The sequence below is a fragment of the Centruroides vittatus genome, unplaced genomic scaffold, assembly GCF_030686945.1.
Source record: "Centruroides vittatus isolate TY-2023 unplaced genomic scaffold, ASM3068694v2 contig_970, whole genome shotgun sequence".
Taxonomy (NCBI): Eukaryota; Metazoa; Arthropoda; class Arachnida; order Scorpiones; family Buthidae; genus Centruroides; species Centruroides vittatus.
The window spans coordinates 246,649-263,433 of record NW_027122643.1 but is presented as its reverse complement, the minus strand read 5'-3'; the positions used below and the strand labels follow the sequence as shown (position 1 = coordinate 263,433).

Genomic DNA, 16,785 nt, shown 5'->3' with positions numbered 1-16,785 from the left:
ATATCTCGGCAGATAAGACGATAGTTGAATCATGAAAAAAGGCCCCGAAAATCCGGAGTCATCTTATAGGACAGATACAAAAAAAATTAGATTGAAATTTATGTAAATTAAAACCAATATAGTAAAATGGACAAACCGTAATTATTTACTAGTAGAGAGTAGCGTATGTCCACAAAATAGAATAGGCCATATGATGTTTTTGTGAATAGTCAAGGTCATTACCTGAATGCCTGAATCAGTGTGAATATTTTCAACAATCGCAAGGCAGTGCTGCCAGATGCAAGAAAATAAAATTTGATGGTCTCTCAAAAAATTACAAATAGGACATAATTCCATATACGCTATACAGTATTATTATTTAGATGATGATCGCTGATCTAAACTAAATTCATAGGCCATTGATAGTTTGGGGGGTTGTCTTATAGGACAGATATATGCTAAAACTATAAAACTTCAACGAAAATTTATACCTTGTCTTATCTGCCGAGATATACGGTATATTGAAAAATATAAAAACAAAAAAATTATACTTTAGAAGTTAATCTAGTAACAAAAATGTTTGATTCAGTACAACACATGTCCCAACACAGTCTGACTGGAACACTTTTGGTTAACCAATGTTTCGGTTTATTGGTGTTTGGATAATCAATACTCTACTGTATAAAGAACATTTAGAAATTTTATTCTTCTATCCTTAATAAATTTTTGATATTTTCTTAATTTCTTATTGAAATTCTTTGAGATATTTTCATGTATTTAATGTTATAGTTTTATAGTTAAGCATTTTTACATTTAAGCATTCCATATGATATTTAATAAGTACAGATTCAGGAGTGCAGAATATGTCCAATTGTGTGAATGAGGTTCAAGGAAAATTAAAACAGTTCTGGGGAAATTTATAGTGGAAAAAATATGGCAATAGCTGCAAAAATGTTGCAATAAAATAGAGCAGTCTCTCAACTAAGTTTATAGACTTCAATCAGGGAAATTTTCTAAAATGACAGAATCTTGTGTTTTAAAATGAAATTGGAACATTATTTACTTCGTTTCTGATCAGTTCAGTCATTTGTTACATTGCTGTCTATTTATATGATTATGCACTTGCAATGGGATGAGTCAGTTGAGGTTCCAGAACCATGGTTTTAATTTTTACAAATAAACTGAAAACTAACTGAGCTTTAAAAGGAATCAAAAAAGAAAGTCTGTTTTTATTTCAAAACTCTGACAATATTTAATAGATGCAATTTCATATTTGCTTGATTTAAACAAAATATTTTCTTGTTCTCTCACAGAAAAAATTGCAAATTAATAAACTGCATAAAAACATGTTCTGAATTGTCTTGATTAAATAGTAAATATGTAGGCTGTTTTTTTCAACCTCTGATGGTTTATAAAACAAAGACAAGTGTAAATAACAAAATAAATTTATTACGAAAAGTTAGGTACAAACTTGGTTACTTTTCGACATAATCACTGTGAAGATTGAAGCATTTGTCATATCTGTAGATGAGCTCTGCAATTCCCTCTTCATAGAATGTTGCAACCAGTGATTTGAGATGGGCCTTAATGTTATTCTGAAGATCGTCATTATTCTCAAACCTCTGCTCTCCTGGCCACGTTTTCAGTTCAGGAAAGAGGTGGAAGTCTTTACACATTAAAGGTTTGAAAACTTCCACCTTTCAGACTTCCACCTAGCTTGGAACTTTTTAAACACCCAATGTATAGCCCTGATTTAGTGCCAAGTGACTTCCACCTCTTTCCTGAACTGAAAACATGGCTATGAGGACAGAGGTTTGAGACTAATGACGATCTTCAAAATAATGTTAAGGCCCATTTCAAGTCACTGGCGGCAACATTCTATGAAGAGGAAATTGCAGAGCTCATCCACAGATATGACAAATGCTTCAATCTTCACAGTGATTATGTCGAAAAGTAACCAAGTTTCTACCTAACTTTTGGTAATAAATTCATTTTGATATTTACACTTGTCTTTGTTTTATAAACCATCGGAGGTTGAAAAAAGACTGTTCTCATACATTTTATAACTATATTTTCCTTTATTTATAAAATTTTTTTCATAAATATATTTTGATGCTAATATTTTTGATTTTATAATAAATTTTAAAATGTTATAAGAATATATGTGGGGGACCTAAAAATAAAGGAATAACTTTGTGGAGGGCAGGAGGTTCATAGTATGTGTATCCACTGCTAGATGTCAGTAGAAGAAATCTTCTGGAATCAGTATGCAAAGCATGTAGCTTTGGCATGTCAAGACTTGTTGGCTCATAGCAATTTTTTTCATGAGAACTGTTTTTTGTTTTTATCAAAAATGTGATGTCAGATTTTAAAGAGCAATGTGCTGCTGTGAAATTTTGTTTCCTGTTAGGGAAAAATGGATCAGAAATGGTTTACAAGTGGAGTAAGACAATGGTTTACAAGTGGTTTTCCCACTTTCAAAAAAGAGAAATGTCTCTTGAAGATCAACCCAGGTCTGGTTGTTCATCCAATGTTCAAGCCGATGAAAATGTTGAAAAAATTTGCAATCTCATTAATGAAGATTGCTGTCAAACCATTCATGAACTTGTTGATTTGTCTGGGATTTCATGGGAGTTTGATTCAGTGAATTTTGTCACAAGAACTTGGCATGAGAAGAGTTTCTGCAAAGTTTGTTCCATGCTTGTTGACTGCCAGTTAGAAAGGCAATCGCTTGGCAGCTTGCCAGATTTTGAAAGAACATTTGGAAAATGATTTAGACTTGTTTTCTAAGGTGATAACTGGTGATGAATCATGGTGTTATGGTTATGATCCGGAAACCAAATGTCAATCCTGCCAGTGGAAAACATCAGGATCTCCTTGTCCAAAAAAGCAAGACAAGTGAAGTCAAATGTGAAAACCATGCTAATCTGTTTTTTTGATGTGAAAGTAATTGTTTATTCTGAATTCATCCATCCAGGCCAGACATTGTTATCTGGAAGTCCTCAGGACTTTGTGCTTCTGTGAGAAGGAGTAAAAGGAATTTGTGCAAATGGGGATTGGTTTTTCCATCATTACAATGTGCCTGCTCACCAGCATTCTCTGTGCAGCAGTTTTTGACAAGAAACAGCATGACCCTCATCCCACATTCACTTGATCTTGCACCTTGTGATTTTTTTTGTTTCCCAGGATGAAGAGGGAATTCAAAGGGAAGCAATTTCATACAGTAGAAGAGGTGAAAACAAAAATGATGGAGGTGCTAAGACGCATTTCAGAACAGGAATTTTCTAGGTGTTTTGAACAACGAAGAAAACGTTTGGACAAGTGTATTGAGGCTAAGGAGAGTATTTTGAAGGAGATGAAAAGATGAAATTGTTAAAATAAATACAATTTTTTCTGAACTTTCCCCATTATTTTTGGGTCTCCCATGTAGTTATCTGCTACTTGTAGCTCAGTCTTGCAATCCCAATATCCAGCTATATTTTATGAGATAAGAGAAGAAAGAAAGGGTAGTCCATGGGTAAAGTGGCACTGAAAATGTGTTACTGTAAAAACAAAGTCATATTGACTAGAATAGAGTTGTTCTTGGTCAATTGTTCGTACAGTATGGAGATATGCGACACTTTGATCTAAATGAACAAGTTAACATACACATATTACAGTTTGGACAGAATTTTCACTTTGAATTAAAAAGTAGCCATATTTTGAACTTAGGTTTTCTCATTTCCTGTCCTTTGCTTGTCCTGGGATTTTGAGAAAAAGTGATCTGTTTTCCTGGGATCCTGGGATATAATTATTTATTTTTAAGATAGAAAATAACTCTTGAACTAGAATGATATAATTATTTTTCATTTTTTATGTAATTTGATATGTCCTGCAACCTCAAATAATAATAATAATAATGCTGTGTAAAATATTTATTAAAAATTACCTTTGAATTGCATAGAAATTTTCACAAATAGAAAAAAATTTATTAAAGTTTGTTGGAAACTGTTTACAAAAAAAGTGCCTTTGAATTGAATTGAAAATTTAAAGAAAAAAATGAACTTAGATCAAACTTCTAACTTAGAATATAATTTTCATTTTTTAAATAAAACACAATACAAAATATTGTAAATTTTAATAATAAGATTTTAAAAAGCAAAGATGGTCAGTACTCTGATCACTCAACCTGGTTCTTATTTTAGTAATGAAAAGTAACTGTTTTAGGTAATCGATGCTCTACTGTAATTCATATGAAAGTATTTTCAGATATTATTAGATAGAATGAGATAAATGAAAATGTACCTATATTGCAACAATATAAATTTACAGAAATATAGGAAGTAGAGTTGAAACTTATCATAAAAAACATACTGATACTGATGAAATTATTTGAAAAATAATATATGGAATTATGCAGTTTTTGCAGGTATACTTAACTGCTTAAGAAACTATGCTTAAGATAATATGTACAGCATATGATTTATAAAAAGGACAGTTTTGCCAACACATTTAAAAAAACTCTATTCTGCTTGATTATCACTTTGAAAAAATATGTTGTTATAGTATATTTGTAGATTTATATTAGAATATTGAGAAGATAAGAATTTTGATGAAAAACTTGTAGAAAAGCAAGAATCGTTTCATAAAACTTTATAACAATTCATTTAACATAAAAAATTTTCAATAAATGTGAGATAATGTGTCAGACAAGAAGTTAAATGAAAAATGTTTTGGTTTTGTCAGATGAAGAAAATTTATTTAACTAAAACCAGTAATATTTGTAATGTTTGCATAAAAGCAAGTAAAGTATTTTGGCATTATTGTTTCATAAAAGCTTTTGAATATTCTAAGACTCAGTAGTCAAATTACAAATATAGTATTCAATTAAATACTAGTGATGCCACGAATAGTGATTTTGCTGAATACCAAATATTTGGCTACGCTCTCGGCTGAAGCGCCAAACATTCGGCAAAATATGTGTACATTTTGCGGGTGACAGGTTACGACCTGTCTCATTGCGGTGGGTGTGGTAGCAATGCCGTGGGCGCATTTGATTTATTTGCTAGTAGATAGTATCACAACGCGCATTATGTTCATTGTTACATCAAATTGTGTTACTAATAATCCTTATGACTATTATTAACACAATTTGAGCTTGAAACCCAAGTTGAGCTTGAAACACAGTTTAACTTTCATGAGAATGACAAATATCTGGTTGCCACTTTTCTTGACCCATGTTTCAAAACCAGTTTCCTGGGATTAGTTCAAATGCAAAGAGCAAAACAAGTTCTTTTAGAAGCTCTGAAAATTAGTTATGATGAGTTTACTAATACTGATGATGATTCTCCTCCACTTCGTAAAAAAAGAAATATCAATGAAAATGATAAAATCATTAAAATACACGACAGTTTTTGGAACTGTTTTGAGAAAATTGCTACAGAAAATATGCAAAATGATGAGGATGTGGAGAAGAAAAGTGCTATTGCAAATGAAATTGATTTTTATATGAAAACTGTTCATCTAGATCAGATGACAGACCTTTACAAGTGGTGGTCAGCAAACGCAAAACAGTATTCAAGCCTGACAGAAATCGCTAAGATCTATTTATCCTCTCCCGGAAGTAGTGTATATAGTGAGAGGCTATTTTCAGAAGCAGGTATAGTTTATGAGAAAAAGCGCAATTGTTTGCTATCAACAAATGCTGAAAAAATTGTTTTCATTCATCACAACTTACCACTGATATATTTTAAGTATTAAATGTAATAATTTATGATTAAAATAAATACAGTTTTGAGTAATATGTGCATTTTTTCCCCATGATTTGGTATTCGGTATTCAGCTGAATAGTACCAACATTCGGCCGAATACTGAATATTAAAAAGGTAGCCGAATACCGAATAGTAGCTGAATATTCGTGGCATCACTATTAAATACAGTCTGCACAAAATCAGTGTAACAATAGCAAAAACAAATGAATATTTTATGTATTTACAAATTTAGACAATTTCAGTTTAAACCATTTAAATATATACATGAAAAGTTAACAAACCTGATATAATGTAAATTTATAATTTTAGCTTCTATTTACAATTTTTTTGATATTTCAAAAGGAGATTAAGAATTTTTATTACAGTTATTAGTTCATAGTTCAAATCATGAAGAAAGTGATATGTCTAAAAATAAAATATATCCAATATATTTAGAGTTTAGCATGATAAGAAAATAATATGTCATTTAATATATTACTATTATCACAATATAGAATTATTGGTATTTTAGGTATGTCCAACCTATCCAGAGATATTAGTGGTACCAAAGAAAATTGATGATGAAACGTTAATAAGTGTTGCTAATTTTCGTTATTTATCTAGATTTCCAGTTTTAAGTTATTTTCATAAAGGATCCAAGGTAAGTCTAATTATTAATTATTTACAATTTTTAATAATTAATGGTATTGTTTTTACAAACTCAATTTTCCATGTCGTATAGGCTTCAATTTTGAGGAGTAGTCAACCTATGGTGGGAACTAACATGAGGCGATGCAAAGAAGATGAAAACTTAATGAATGCTATTTTAGTGGCAGGAAAAAGAGGTTATATTATTGATACAAGAGCACAAAATTTTGCCCAGTTGGCAAGAACTAAAGGTTATTTTAATTATTATTAATTATCATTCAACCATAAATTAATATTTTATAAATGATTTTATTTATTCATATTTTAAAAACACATTGTAAATCAATTTAATTAATGATTATCTTTAGGTTTATACATTTTGTAAATTGAATGTCAAATTTAAAAATAATTTAAGCAATGTATGCTGATGCATTACACTCATGCATTCATAAAATATTTTTAAAAGATTTAACATGTAAATAAAAATTAAAAAATATAAATAGTGCATAAATAATAATAAACTACAGAATATATAAATAAACATAGTAATTATTATTTATATACTATTTATGCACTATTTATAATGTTTATATTTCTTAATTTTTATTTATGTCCAATAATTTAAAAACATTTTATAAATTTATGGGTGTCATGCATTAGCTTATATTGTTCAGAATATTTTTGAATTCATCATTCAATATGTGAAATGTGACTTTTGATAACTGTTTTGAGTTTAATTTAAGATACTAATAACATTTCCAAGACTCCAGAAAGATTTTGTTCCAGAAATGTACTTAATTTTAGCATATTATTATGATAAATAATAATGATCTGAATTATTAATCAGTAACATTTGATTGAGGTTAGCTTAGCATATTGGCTCGAATTCTTGCACACTGAAAAAGTTGTGTTTGAAACTAGACATGATTTTCAGTAGCTTGAAACTGTAATTAAATCATTAAAAGTTTACAGATGACAAGATATTCATTTATAATTCAAAATGTTCAATCATTAAATTTCATAATTAATCAATTATTACATGGAGAATTTCAGCAATTTATGCAATGAAATAAACCTAAATTAAGTTTTTCTTTATATTTATGCTATATTTCAGAATCATTTTTATCTTTACAATATTTCAAATTTAAATAAATGAGTTTACATAAAAATAGTAGTAATAATAATAATAATAAAATAAAATAGTACTAATTTATATGATAATTTGTTATATTGAAAAAGTTTAACATTGCATAAATTATATATGACTCATAAATCAATATTTATAATAGTATTTTGTATAGTTTAATGTCATGAACCAAATTTTGTTTTTTATTGTTTTTACTTGTTCATTAAATATTTAATAGTACACTTTTTTTTAGGAGGGGGATTTGAACCTGAAATTCATTATCCATTGTGGAGAAGAATACATAAGCCAATAGACAGACATTCAACTTTATTAAATTCACTTTCAAAATTAATTGAAGGTAATTAAAAATAATATTTAATAATAGACTATAAGAATTAAAACAATTTTTACTATTACTATTAATTGGCATTGTTTCATTAGAAGATGCAAATGATGATAAATTTTAGAAAAACTACTATAAATATCTGTTTATGTTCTAGTTCCAAATATTTGTATGCACACATCATTTAATTTATATAGTAATTTTGCAATTCTATTTAAAGATTTTGATTGTGAAATTAAAAGTTTTTGGATTCTCTAGTGGAAGCCATAATTTTTCACATTTGTGTAAAAACTTTTGAAAAATAATATAATCATTTTGTACTTAAGCTTCCATTTTTTAAATATATGTGAATTCAGTGTTCTCTCTAGAATGTTTTACTAACTGGGCAGAATGAAGTAGCAGCCAAGCATACAAAAAATATTGTGTTATATTATAAAATTCTATGTTATTTGTAAATACAATATTTTTCTCTCTACAAACAAACATACACATTGTATATGATTGGTTTCTAGTATCTAGTAGTGGTGTCTTCTGATCTGCAAACAATTTTTCCACTGTGCAATTCTATTCATATATATGTTTTCATTGATATCAGTTTCCTTAACATTTTTCATATATATTCTTCTCGGATCTCATTTTTTGTAGTTTCTGTTCTATGGCTGTTCTTGGAAATTTGTAACTTTACATAACCACATCATATTAACTGCCTTATTTTTATTTCTTCAATAATTGATTTTTTATGTTTACAATTGCATTAATTTTTTCATTGTACATGAATAATTTGCATAATCTGGTTAATGCATTTATGTTTGTTTGTTCATTCATTCATTAAACATTTGAAATATTTTTGAAAATTGTCTTCTTATATTTATCAAAATGAAAATTAAGCATTTCTGTTTGGTAAATGTAACAATACAATTTTTCAAATAAAATATAATGTAGGATAAAACAACTTAAAACAGAAACTGCAGTGATGACTTTGAATAAAGACTCAGATATTAACATATTGCATATGAGGGGAAATCAAAAACTCTTTGCTAACTGTATATTGAAAGCTTAGTTCTTTCCCTATTTTTTCATATAGAGTCCAAGATGGACCAAACATTTCTCCCATTGTGAGTCAAGTTTTTAGATATCACTCTGGTAGAATGTATCTTGTTGCTTATGCAGTCACTGTTGAACTGCTATCTTCATGTTATCATTTTCAAAGCATTGATTTGTTTACTTCTTTTTGAGGATAAAAAGGTGATAATAGTAGAATCCCTGATCCAGACTATAAGACATATGACAAAACACTTCCCATTCCCAAGATGCCAGCAGCTGTTTCACTGCTGTTCAACCAGAAGAAATGATTGACATTTGAACTAAAAGATATAACATCTTTTAGTTCAAATGTCAATAATTTTTCTGGTTGGCCTTCCTTACATGTCTCAATGTTGCATAGTAACTACAGCATTTACTTGGCATTTTTGAGTAAGAAGTTGATGAGAAGAATGCTTTGATGAATTGAAAAGCATGTCATTTTGACCTTGTTTGCAGAAAGAGTGGTCTGAAACTTTTTTGATAGTCAAGTTTGTGTTCTCTAAAATCATGCTTTACTACTTGCTCTTTGCATTGCTTTACCGCTTGGAGTATAGTGATGTATCTGGGAGTCATCATCCATCATTGTGTATTTGAAGAAATCTCCCTTGCTGGTAATGAATCAGGTGGTCAAGACATCTTCTTATGCGATTTCTTAAAATGTTCTTAGCACTCACTGTGCAATGATATTTTAGTAATGCAAGGAATTATGGATGATGTCATAAATACTACCATATGAAATGCTTAACTGTATACAAATGCCCTTGATTCTGATCCAATAATCTTCTTGGATAATGGTATTAACAACAATCTATCTTTTATGATGATTGCAGCTGGTCTAATTTGGAGGCTTCTTGGATGCTCATCATTGTGTTTTTTTAAACTTCTCACACTTCTAACTCGCACTTTGATATGACAGACAATTGTCCTCATGCACAACATTCAATTTTTGGAAAATTTCACTTGCATTCTTGCCACATGCCCACAAAAAATCAAATCCTACTTCTGTGTTCCTTTGGTTAGGAAACTGACAGAACATTTCATTTTCAAACATTCATATTTCCACCTTGTCTCATCAGACAATGTTCAAAACTGCCCTCTCATATGTAAATTTTGAAATTTCAGAACTGTAATTACTTTTCCAGAAAAAAAGCAATTGGCAAAGAGTTTTCAATTTCTCTTTGTATTTAATGATAGATATTGATTATGGATACACTATTAATATTTGGATTTTTTAAAATATATTCATGTTAATATTTTAATTTTAAGATGAAAATATTTATTTTCAAAATACAAAGCCAATATTATCCTCCTCAGCATAATAAAAAAGAATTAACACTTTCTTAATAAATAAAAAAAAATGGACAAATACCCAAATCTAAAAACAAAAAGGGAAAATATAAAAATTATCAAATATAAAAAGTTAAAATACAGATAATTTTAAATAAAATTAAACCTGAATGCAAACAGTCCTTTATTGAATAATCTGATATAGCATTTCTATAAGAGAAGTTCTAAGAAATATTTAATCTGTATAATAGTTGATAGATATATTTGTTTGAATTTAAAATTTCCTTCTTTACTCTATATCATATTATGTACAATTGCACTGTTTATATAATAGCAACTTATCATTTAACAAACTTTATAAATAAATTTAAGTTTGTTTAATCAACTTAATAAAAAATATCATTATGTAATGTTTAAATGTAAAATTAGTATATGTTGTTAAATGAAAATATTCTGAAATTTGCAATGAAATTATTTTTCTTGTCTTAATAAGTATTTATAAAAACAAAAACCTAAGACAAGAAACAAAATTAATGTTTAAATTTCTGTCTTACAAATATAAATTTTTTATTATTACTTTTCCTCTTGTAAAAATATCTTCTTATCAATTTAAGTATTCATTTTTGTTTGTGTGAAATTTTAAAATATTGTCAAAATAATAAAAAATATCATCATTATCTGTTTTATTATATTTATATAAGCTTTGAATATTTTCAGCTTGTAATGATACAAGTAGTTCTGTTGATAAATGGTTATCCAGATTAGATTCCTCAGGATGGTTGAACCATGTAAAAGATATACTCACTTGTGCTTGTCTTGTAGCACAATGCATTGATCAAGAAGGTAAAATTTCTTATTTATTTCCTTTTATATTGCTTTTTAGTTTTAGTTGTAATACTTAAAATCTGAATATATAGCAGACATGGGCAAATGCGGCTCCCAGAGCCGCATGCGGCTCTTTTTGAGGTACATGCGGCTCTTGCTGAAAGTGTTAATTTCTGTTTTTTGTTATTATTTTTACAATTTTATTTTTAAAATTTTGTGAAAATATGTTTATTAAAAAAATTCAATATTTGTTTTATATTATATTTATATTATATAATAAAATCGTGCGCCTTACCATACTATCCGCCACGACAGTGCAGAACTGCGGCTCCCATACATTTTGCAAAACCTACATTTCGGCTCCCACTGAACTCTTGCTTGTCCACCCCTGATATATAGCGTATTTTTTAATTCTACAAAAATATACTTAAAGTTTGTTAAAACAGATATACAGATTTTATAAATATTTTATAAGATTTACAAATAAATATGCAAATTTATTAGCATTTTATGAATATGTTCAAAATTTTGTTTAAAAGAATTATTTAAATATTACAAAAACAAAACAATTCTTTCTTCATACCATTTTTACTTACAATGATTTTACTAAAACTTTTAATTGTAATGCTATTTTAATTGTTTCTGAATTTAAGATAGCTAAAAATTAGTAACTTGGATAACTGTAATATACTATTCATATATCAGAAATAATTCCACATTTTAAATTGAAAAATGGAAATAATTTTGATGTTTTTTAGAAATATCAGAATACTTTATGCAAATAAAATAGTACAGTAGAGCATCGATTATTCGAATATCGATCAACCGAAACATCGGTTAACCGAAAGCGTTTCAATTGGAAAATTTAAATTTCTGCTATTTCTGTGGAGTTGCAATATTTGGCTATGTCTTGGACTACTCCAATATTATTTTTTGTTGGTGTGCGTGTTTTAGCTGGCAGCACTGGTGAAACCATGAGAGGATGCTTCAGGATGCACCGGGATTTGAACGAATTTCAACATGGGATAGGTTAATATATTTTTTCGTACATAATCAGTTATCCGAACAACCCCAGTCCCGAATTGTTTCGGATAATCAATGCTCTACTGTATTTTAAAACTGATTAACATAGCTAATTTTTAACAGTTGTTTGAACCAGGAAGTATCTGAAAATCTTTATGCTTACAATTGTATATTTTAATGATATAAAATTGAAAGCTATCCATAAATAAGTGTATTGTTAGTAGGTTTTTATTTTTCTGTAAAAATGAATTACTTTTTTGAAACTGTCTACAGTGTGGTATTTTTAATTATACTTGTAAAATCAGTATGGTGTTTTTAATTATATTTGTGTCCATTTTGGATATTCTTGTGAACTAGGACTTGTTATACTGAAGGAAAAGAAACACATAATTTCTAGTTAAAATATATTTATTGTAATGTAATCTTGTTGCAATAAAAATCAATATTACATTACAATGAATATATATATTAATTGGAAATTATTATTTTTTCTCTCTTCCCTCAGTATAACAAGTCTCAGTTCACAAGAACATCCAAAGTGGACACAAGTATATATAAGTAATTAAGGACAAGAAGTATGTACCAACATGGTATTTTTAAATAAATTTTATTTAATATTTGATATGGATGAAAATTATTCCATTACAATGAAGAGTTAAATTTGTTATTAAAAATCTCCATTGAAATAATATATTATTTGATAAGAATATTAATTAAATAACATTCTGCAATATAGAAGTTGATTTTATGAAATAATTTCTGATAAATTTTGTAATAAATGTAAACATACAGTTAAATTAATTCTTTTTATCAGAAATATACCAAAACGTTTTCACAAACATAGAAATAAAATTATAGGAATTGTTTTAAAATGGTTGAATATACTATGACATTTTCAATACCTCTATAAAAAAAACATTAAACATAAAATGAGTTATTGGATAAAGCATTAAGTATATCTTATTATATTAAAACGTTTGGGATTCATTAGATCATTATAAACCAGCATTATTCCACATTTTCTCTGTTTTTATAGTTAAATATTTTGTAGTTAAAAGTCTGTCTTATAGATATGTCTGGTAGCTAAAAGTCTGTCTGATATTAATTTAAAATATTTTCAAACTTTATTTATTTCAGACTGAAGACATTGCTTTTATTTTATCAAATGATTAATCAAATAATTAATTTAATCTTTTAAATTTTGAAATTTCAAAATCTGTGTAATAAAAATGAGTTTTTATTTAAATTAAAAATATGTAATATATATAGAATTAAAAATTATTATGTTATTTCAAACTTATTTGATTCAATATAGCATTTTAAAAAATGTGTTGTTATAAAATTGATTAAATCATAAAAAAATTTAAAATTTTTGATATTTTTAGGGTCATCTGTTTTAGTTCATGGAGCAGAAGGAACTGATGCAACCTTACAGATATGTTCCTTAGCTCAAGTAATATTAGATCCAGATTGCAGGACAGTTCGAGGTTTTGAAGCTTTAATTGAAAGAGAATGGTTGCAAGCAGGTCATCCATTTTCTACAAGATGTCAACATGGAGCTTATGCTCCAACAAATGTCCGCACAAAAGATCAAAGTCCAACATTTCTTATGTTTTTAGATTGTGTTTATCAGGTATATATTATTTTATTTTTATAGAACTGCACTATTTTTAAATGTTGGAATGGTCTTTCTTTATTAATTTATACATCTATTTTGAAAATTTTGTGTTTATGATAGGATTATAATTTAGTTATCACAAAGAAAAAGTTAAATTGGTTTAAAATGATAGAATAAGAAAAATATCTAATTTAATAACTACAACTGCCAACAAAATCAGTTTTTGATAAAACTAACTAAACAGTTTTTAACAGCAGTTTTAGCAAAAACTGAAAATTGATTTCAAAAACATGATTCCACTGACTTTCCAAACACCATTGTCAAACTTCTAGGCTTACAGGAAAGTGGCGCTGAATGTCTGATGCACACATTTTCACATTTAAAACTTCAGCCTTGACTTTGCTAATATAACATGTAAAAATATGTAAATGAACTATAATAAAATACGGTGACTGGCAATCAAGCTGGCAGCCATATTGACTTGGCATGAAAAAAGAAAGAGCGACATTTAAGTTGTGGGGAAGATTCAAGTATTTTACTACAGTAAGAAAAGACCATGGAATTGGTCTGCCAGATGAAGGCAGATGATAGATATTGCATATCATGCACATTTATCATGTCATATTGCTTGGAGAGGCAGCATATATAGGACTAGTCCAGTATTCTAAGTTGTGCTTCATGCATTCTTTATGCATTAATCCCAGAGTGTTCTGACAGTATGATCTTATGACCATAGAAACAATTTTGGGTCATTTTAATTCTTTTATCCTTTTTCAAAATTCAGTTAGAGACAGATGGTAGACAATTTGAAGATAAAAACAATTCATTAAAATTTGACAAACAATATGACATTAAAGACACATGCTTAATACACCTGATGTCGACATTTTGTTGCAGGATCTGGTGCCAACTACACACAGCACTAAAATTTTTAACAATATCAATTAGCTCATAGTTGTATTTAAACAATGAAAGAAGTCATTCTGGATTTATGTAATTATGTAAATATTGTCTAATTCCCAAATTTCCACCAGGGAACTCCAGAATGGTTTTTTATTATTTAAATACACTTGGCCTGATTGATATTGTTAAAAGTTTTAGTGCTATGTGTAGTTGGCATCAGATCCTGCAACAAAATATCAGCATTAGGTGTATTAATTATGGGTTTTTTATGTCATATTGTCAGTTAAAGTGTAATTAAGAATTGTTTTTATCTTCAAGTTGTCTACCATCTGTCTGTGGCTGGATTTTGAAAAAGAATAAAAGATTTCAATTGACCCAAAATTGTATGGTCATTATTATTTAAATATGAAAGTAAATCTTGGGACTATATGATTTATGTAAAAAAGATATTGTTTGAGATGTTACCCTTACTACAGTGTTTATTTATTTTCGTACCTAGGTCTCTAGTAGAAGAGCTGATATAATAATAGCTGAGTCTCCTTGGTCAATTTTATGATATTATATAATTATATTATTTCTCTAATTCCATGCACTTTTTTATTGCTTCTCAAGATCAGTATGAGAGAGGAGAGATGTTTTACCACCAAATGGCCTCAATGTACTGTCTGAACAATTTTTACATAAGGTACCCTGTAACTGGTGTACTGGTATCTGTTTGCAAGTTATCTTTTACCCACATTACCAGTACCTTTTCCATTTTCTTTTTGACAATATCTCTTGTGCATAATGACAGCTTAACACTTAATTTTGTTCCAGAATGTACAGATTTTCTAATAACAACATCATTTTTTATAATTGTTTTTATTGTAGAATTTGTTCAAACCAAAATGTTTATCTATAAGATATTGAATTTTTTCCAGTTGCAAGACAACCCAAAATTTGAATTTAAGTATTCAAGGATATAAGTGTCTGGAAAAAATCTTCACAAAATATTTCGGGCTCTAGCCAATAACCAATAATTTGTAATCATGCTGCACAAACCAAAATTTAAAAGGACTTTGAATGCTGTAGAACATCTAAAATAATTTTTGCATTTAATTTTATGCTTCTTTCAAAATGGTAATGAAAGATGATACTTTATGCCTAAGAGTGTACAACTTTTGTACATAAGATAAAATATTAAGAAAAGTTTACTGTAAACCATTTTGCAAATAAATAAATTTCAAAAAGGGCTATATATTGCATTCTTCAATGTAGAGTGGAACACTATAGAGAAGAAAGGATTATGGTTGGATGATATAAATAAATTCCCACTGTCATCTGTCTGTCTTTCCTTAATCTTGAGAATGATGTTAGATAGATGAAAGATGAAACCACTATGGAAACCTTAGGGGCAGGATTAATTTTACATGAACTTCTGATGGAAACCAGAAGTCATGTTATTTCAATTCAAAAATTTTCTCCTGAACTCTACTGTTAAAGGAAAATTATGATGTACAGGGGGTAAGCCACTACTAATTTGAGGTGGAGAGCACACATTTTAAATTAAATAAATTAAAAATATGATTAAAAATTGCATCCTGGCATTGTGATGATGTTACTATAAATAATTACTCATTGAAAAGTGAAAATTTTAGCAAAAGTCAAGTTGGATGGATTGAAGACAGCAACAAGGTTTTCATTTTATCTGTAGTCGTGAAAACAAAAACATCTATTAAATATTGAAAAAAGCAGGTAATTCTGGACAGATCAGATATACAAAGATGAATAGCAGATTATTGCAAAAATTTTTCATTTTGCTTGATAAGTCATGCCTCATCCTTTTGCCAGAAATATCACTGGTATAAAATGCATCATTGGTAATGATGGATTTTATACCAGTGATATTTCTTCACATGTATAAATGTAAAATTTTCTTAGATAAAAGAAATTTGAGGGCAAAGTTTTGGTTTGATTGCAATGAGACCAAAAGGATTAAGTCGAGCACTAATCAGAAAATCAAGCTTTGCTATCAAGCTAGTGTCTAGTGAAATTTAAATGAATGTTTACCATGTTGCCTGGTTTTTTACATTAGAATAGAATTATTCTCAAGCAGAATGTTTTCAGGTCAGATCAAGCAAGTTTTCACAATGACAAAACTGTAATGAACCTGCAACAAGAAAACATTGCCTTCATTAAAAAAGTGGACATCCCTGCAGATAAACCAGAAATAAGGGCAGTT

General features: G+C 28.4%; 1 protein-coding gene across 2 annotated transcripts in view; it reads left to right on the top strand.

Annotated features, from left to right (window-relative positions):
* Positions 1-16,785, top strand: part of LOC136985437 (myotubularin-related protein 9) — a 64,968-nt gene that overhangs the window by 24,864 nt on the left and 23,319 nt on the right. For both annotated transcript variants that reach the window (XM_067282725.1, XM_067282724.1), the window contains exons 5-9: positions 6,241-6,369; positions 6,451-6,607; positions 7,736-7,840; positions 10,913-11,038; positions 13,429-13,676. In XM_067282725.1, coding sequence (XP_067138826.1) covers positions 6,241-6,369; positions 6,451-6,607; positions 7,736-7,840; positions 10,913-11,038; positions 13,429-13,676 — 765 coding nt within the window. The remainder of the gene's footprint in view (positions 1-6,240; positions 6,370-6,450; positions 6,608-7,735; positions 7,841-10,912; positions 11,039-13,428; positions 13,677-16,785) is intronic.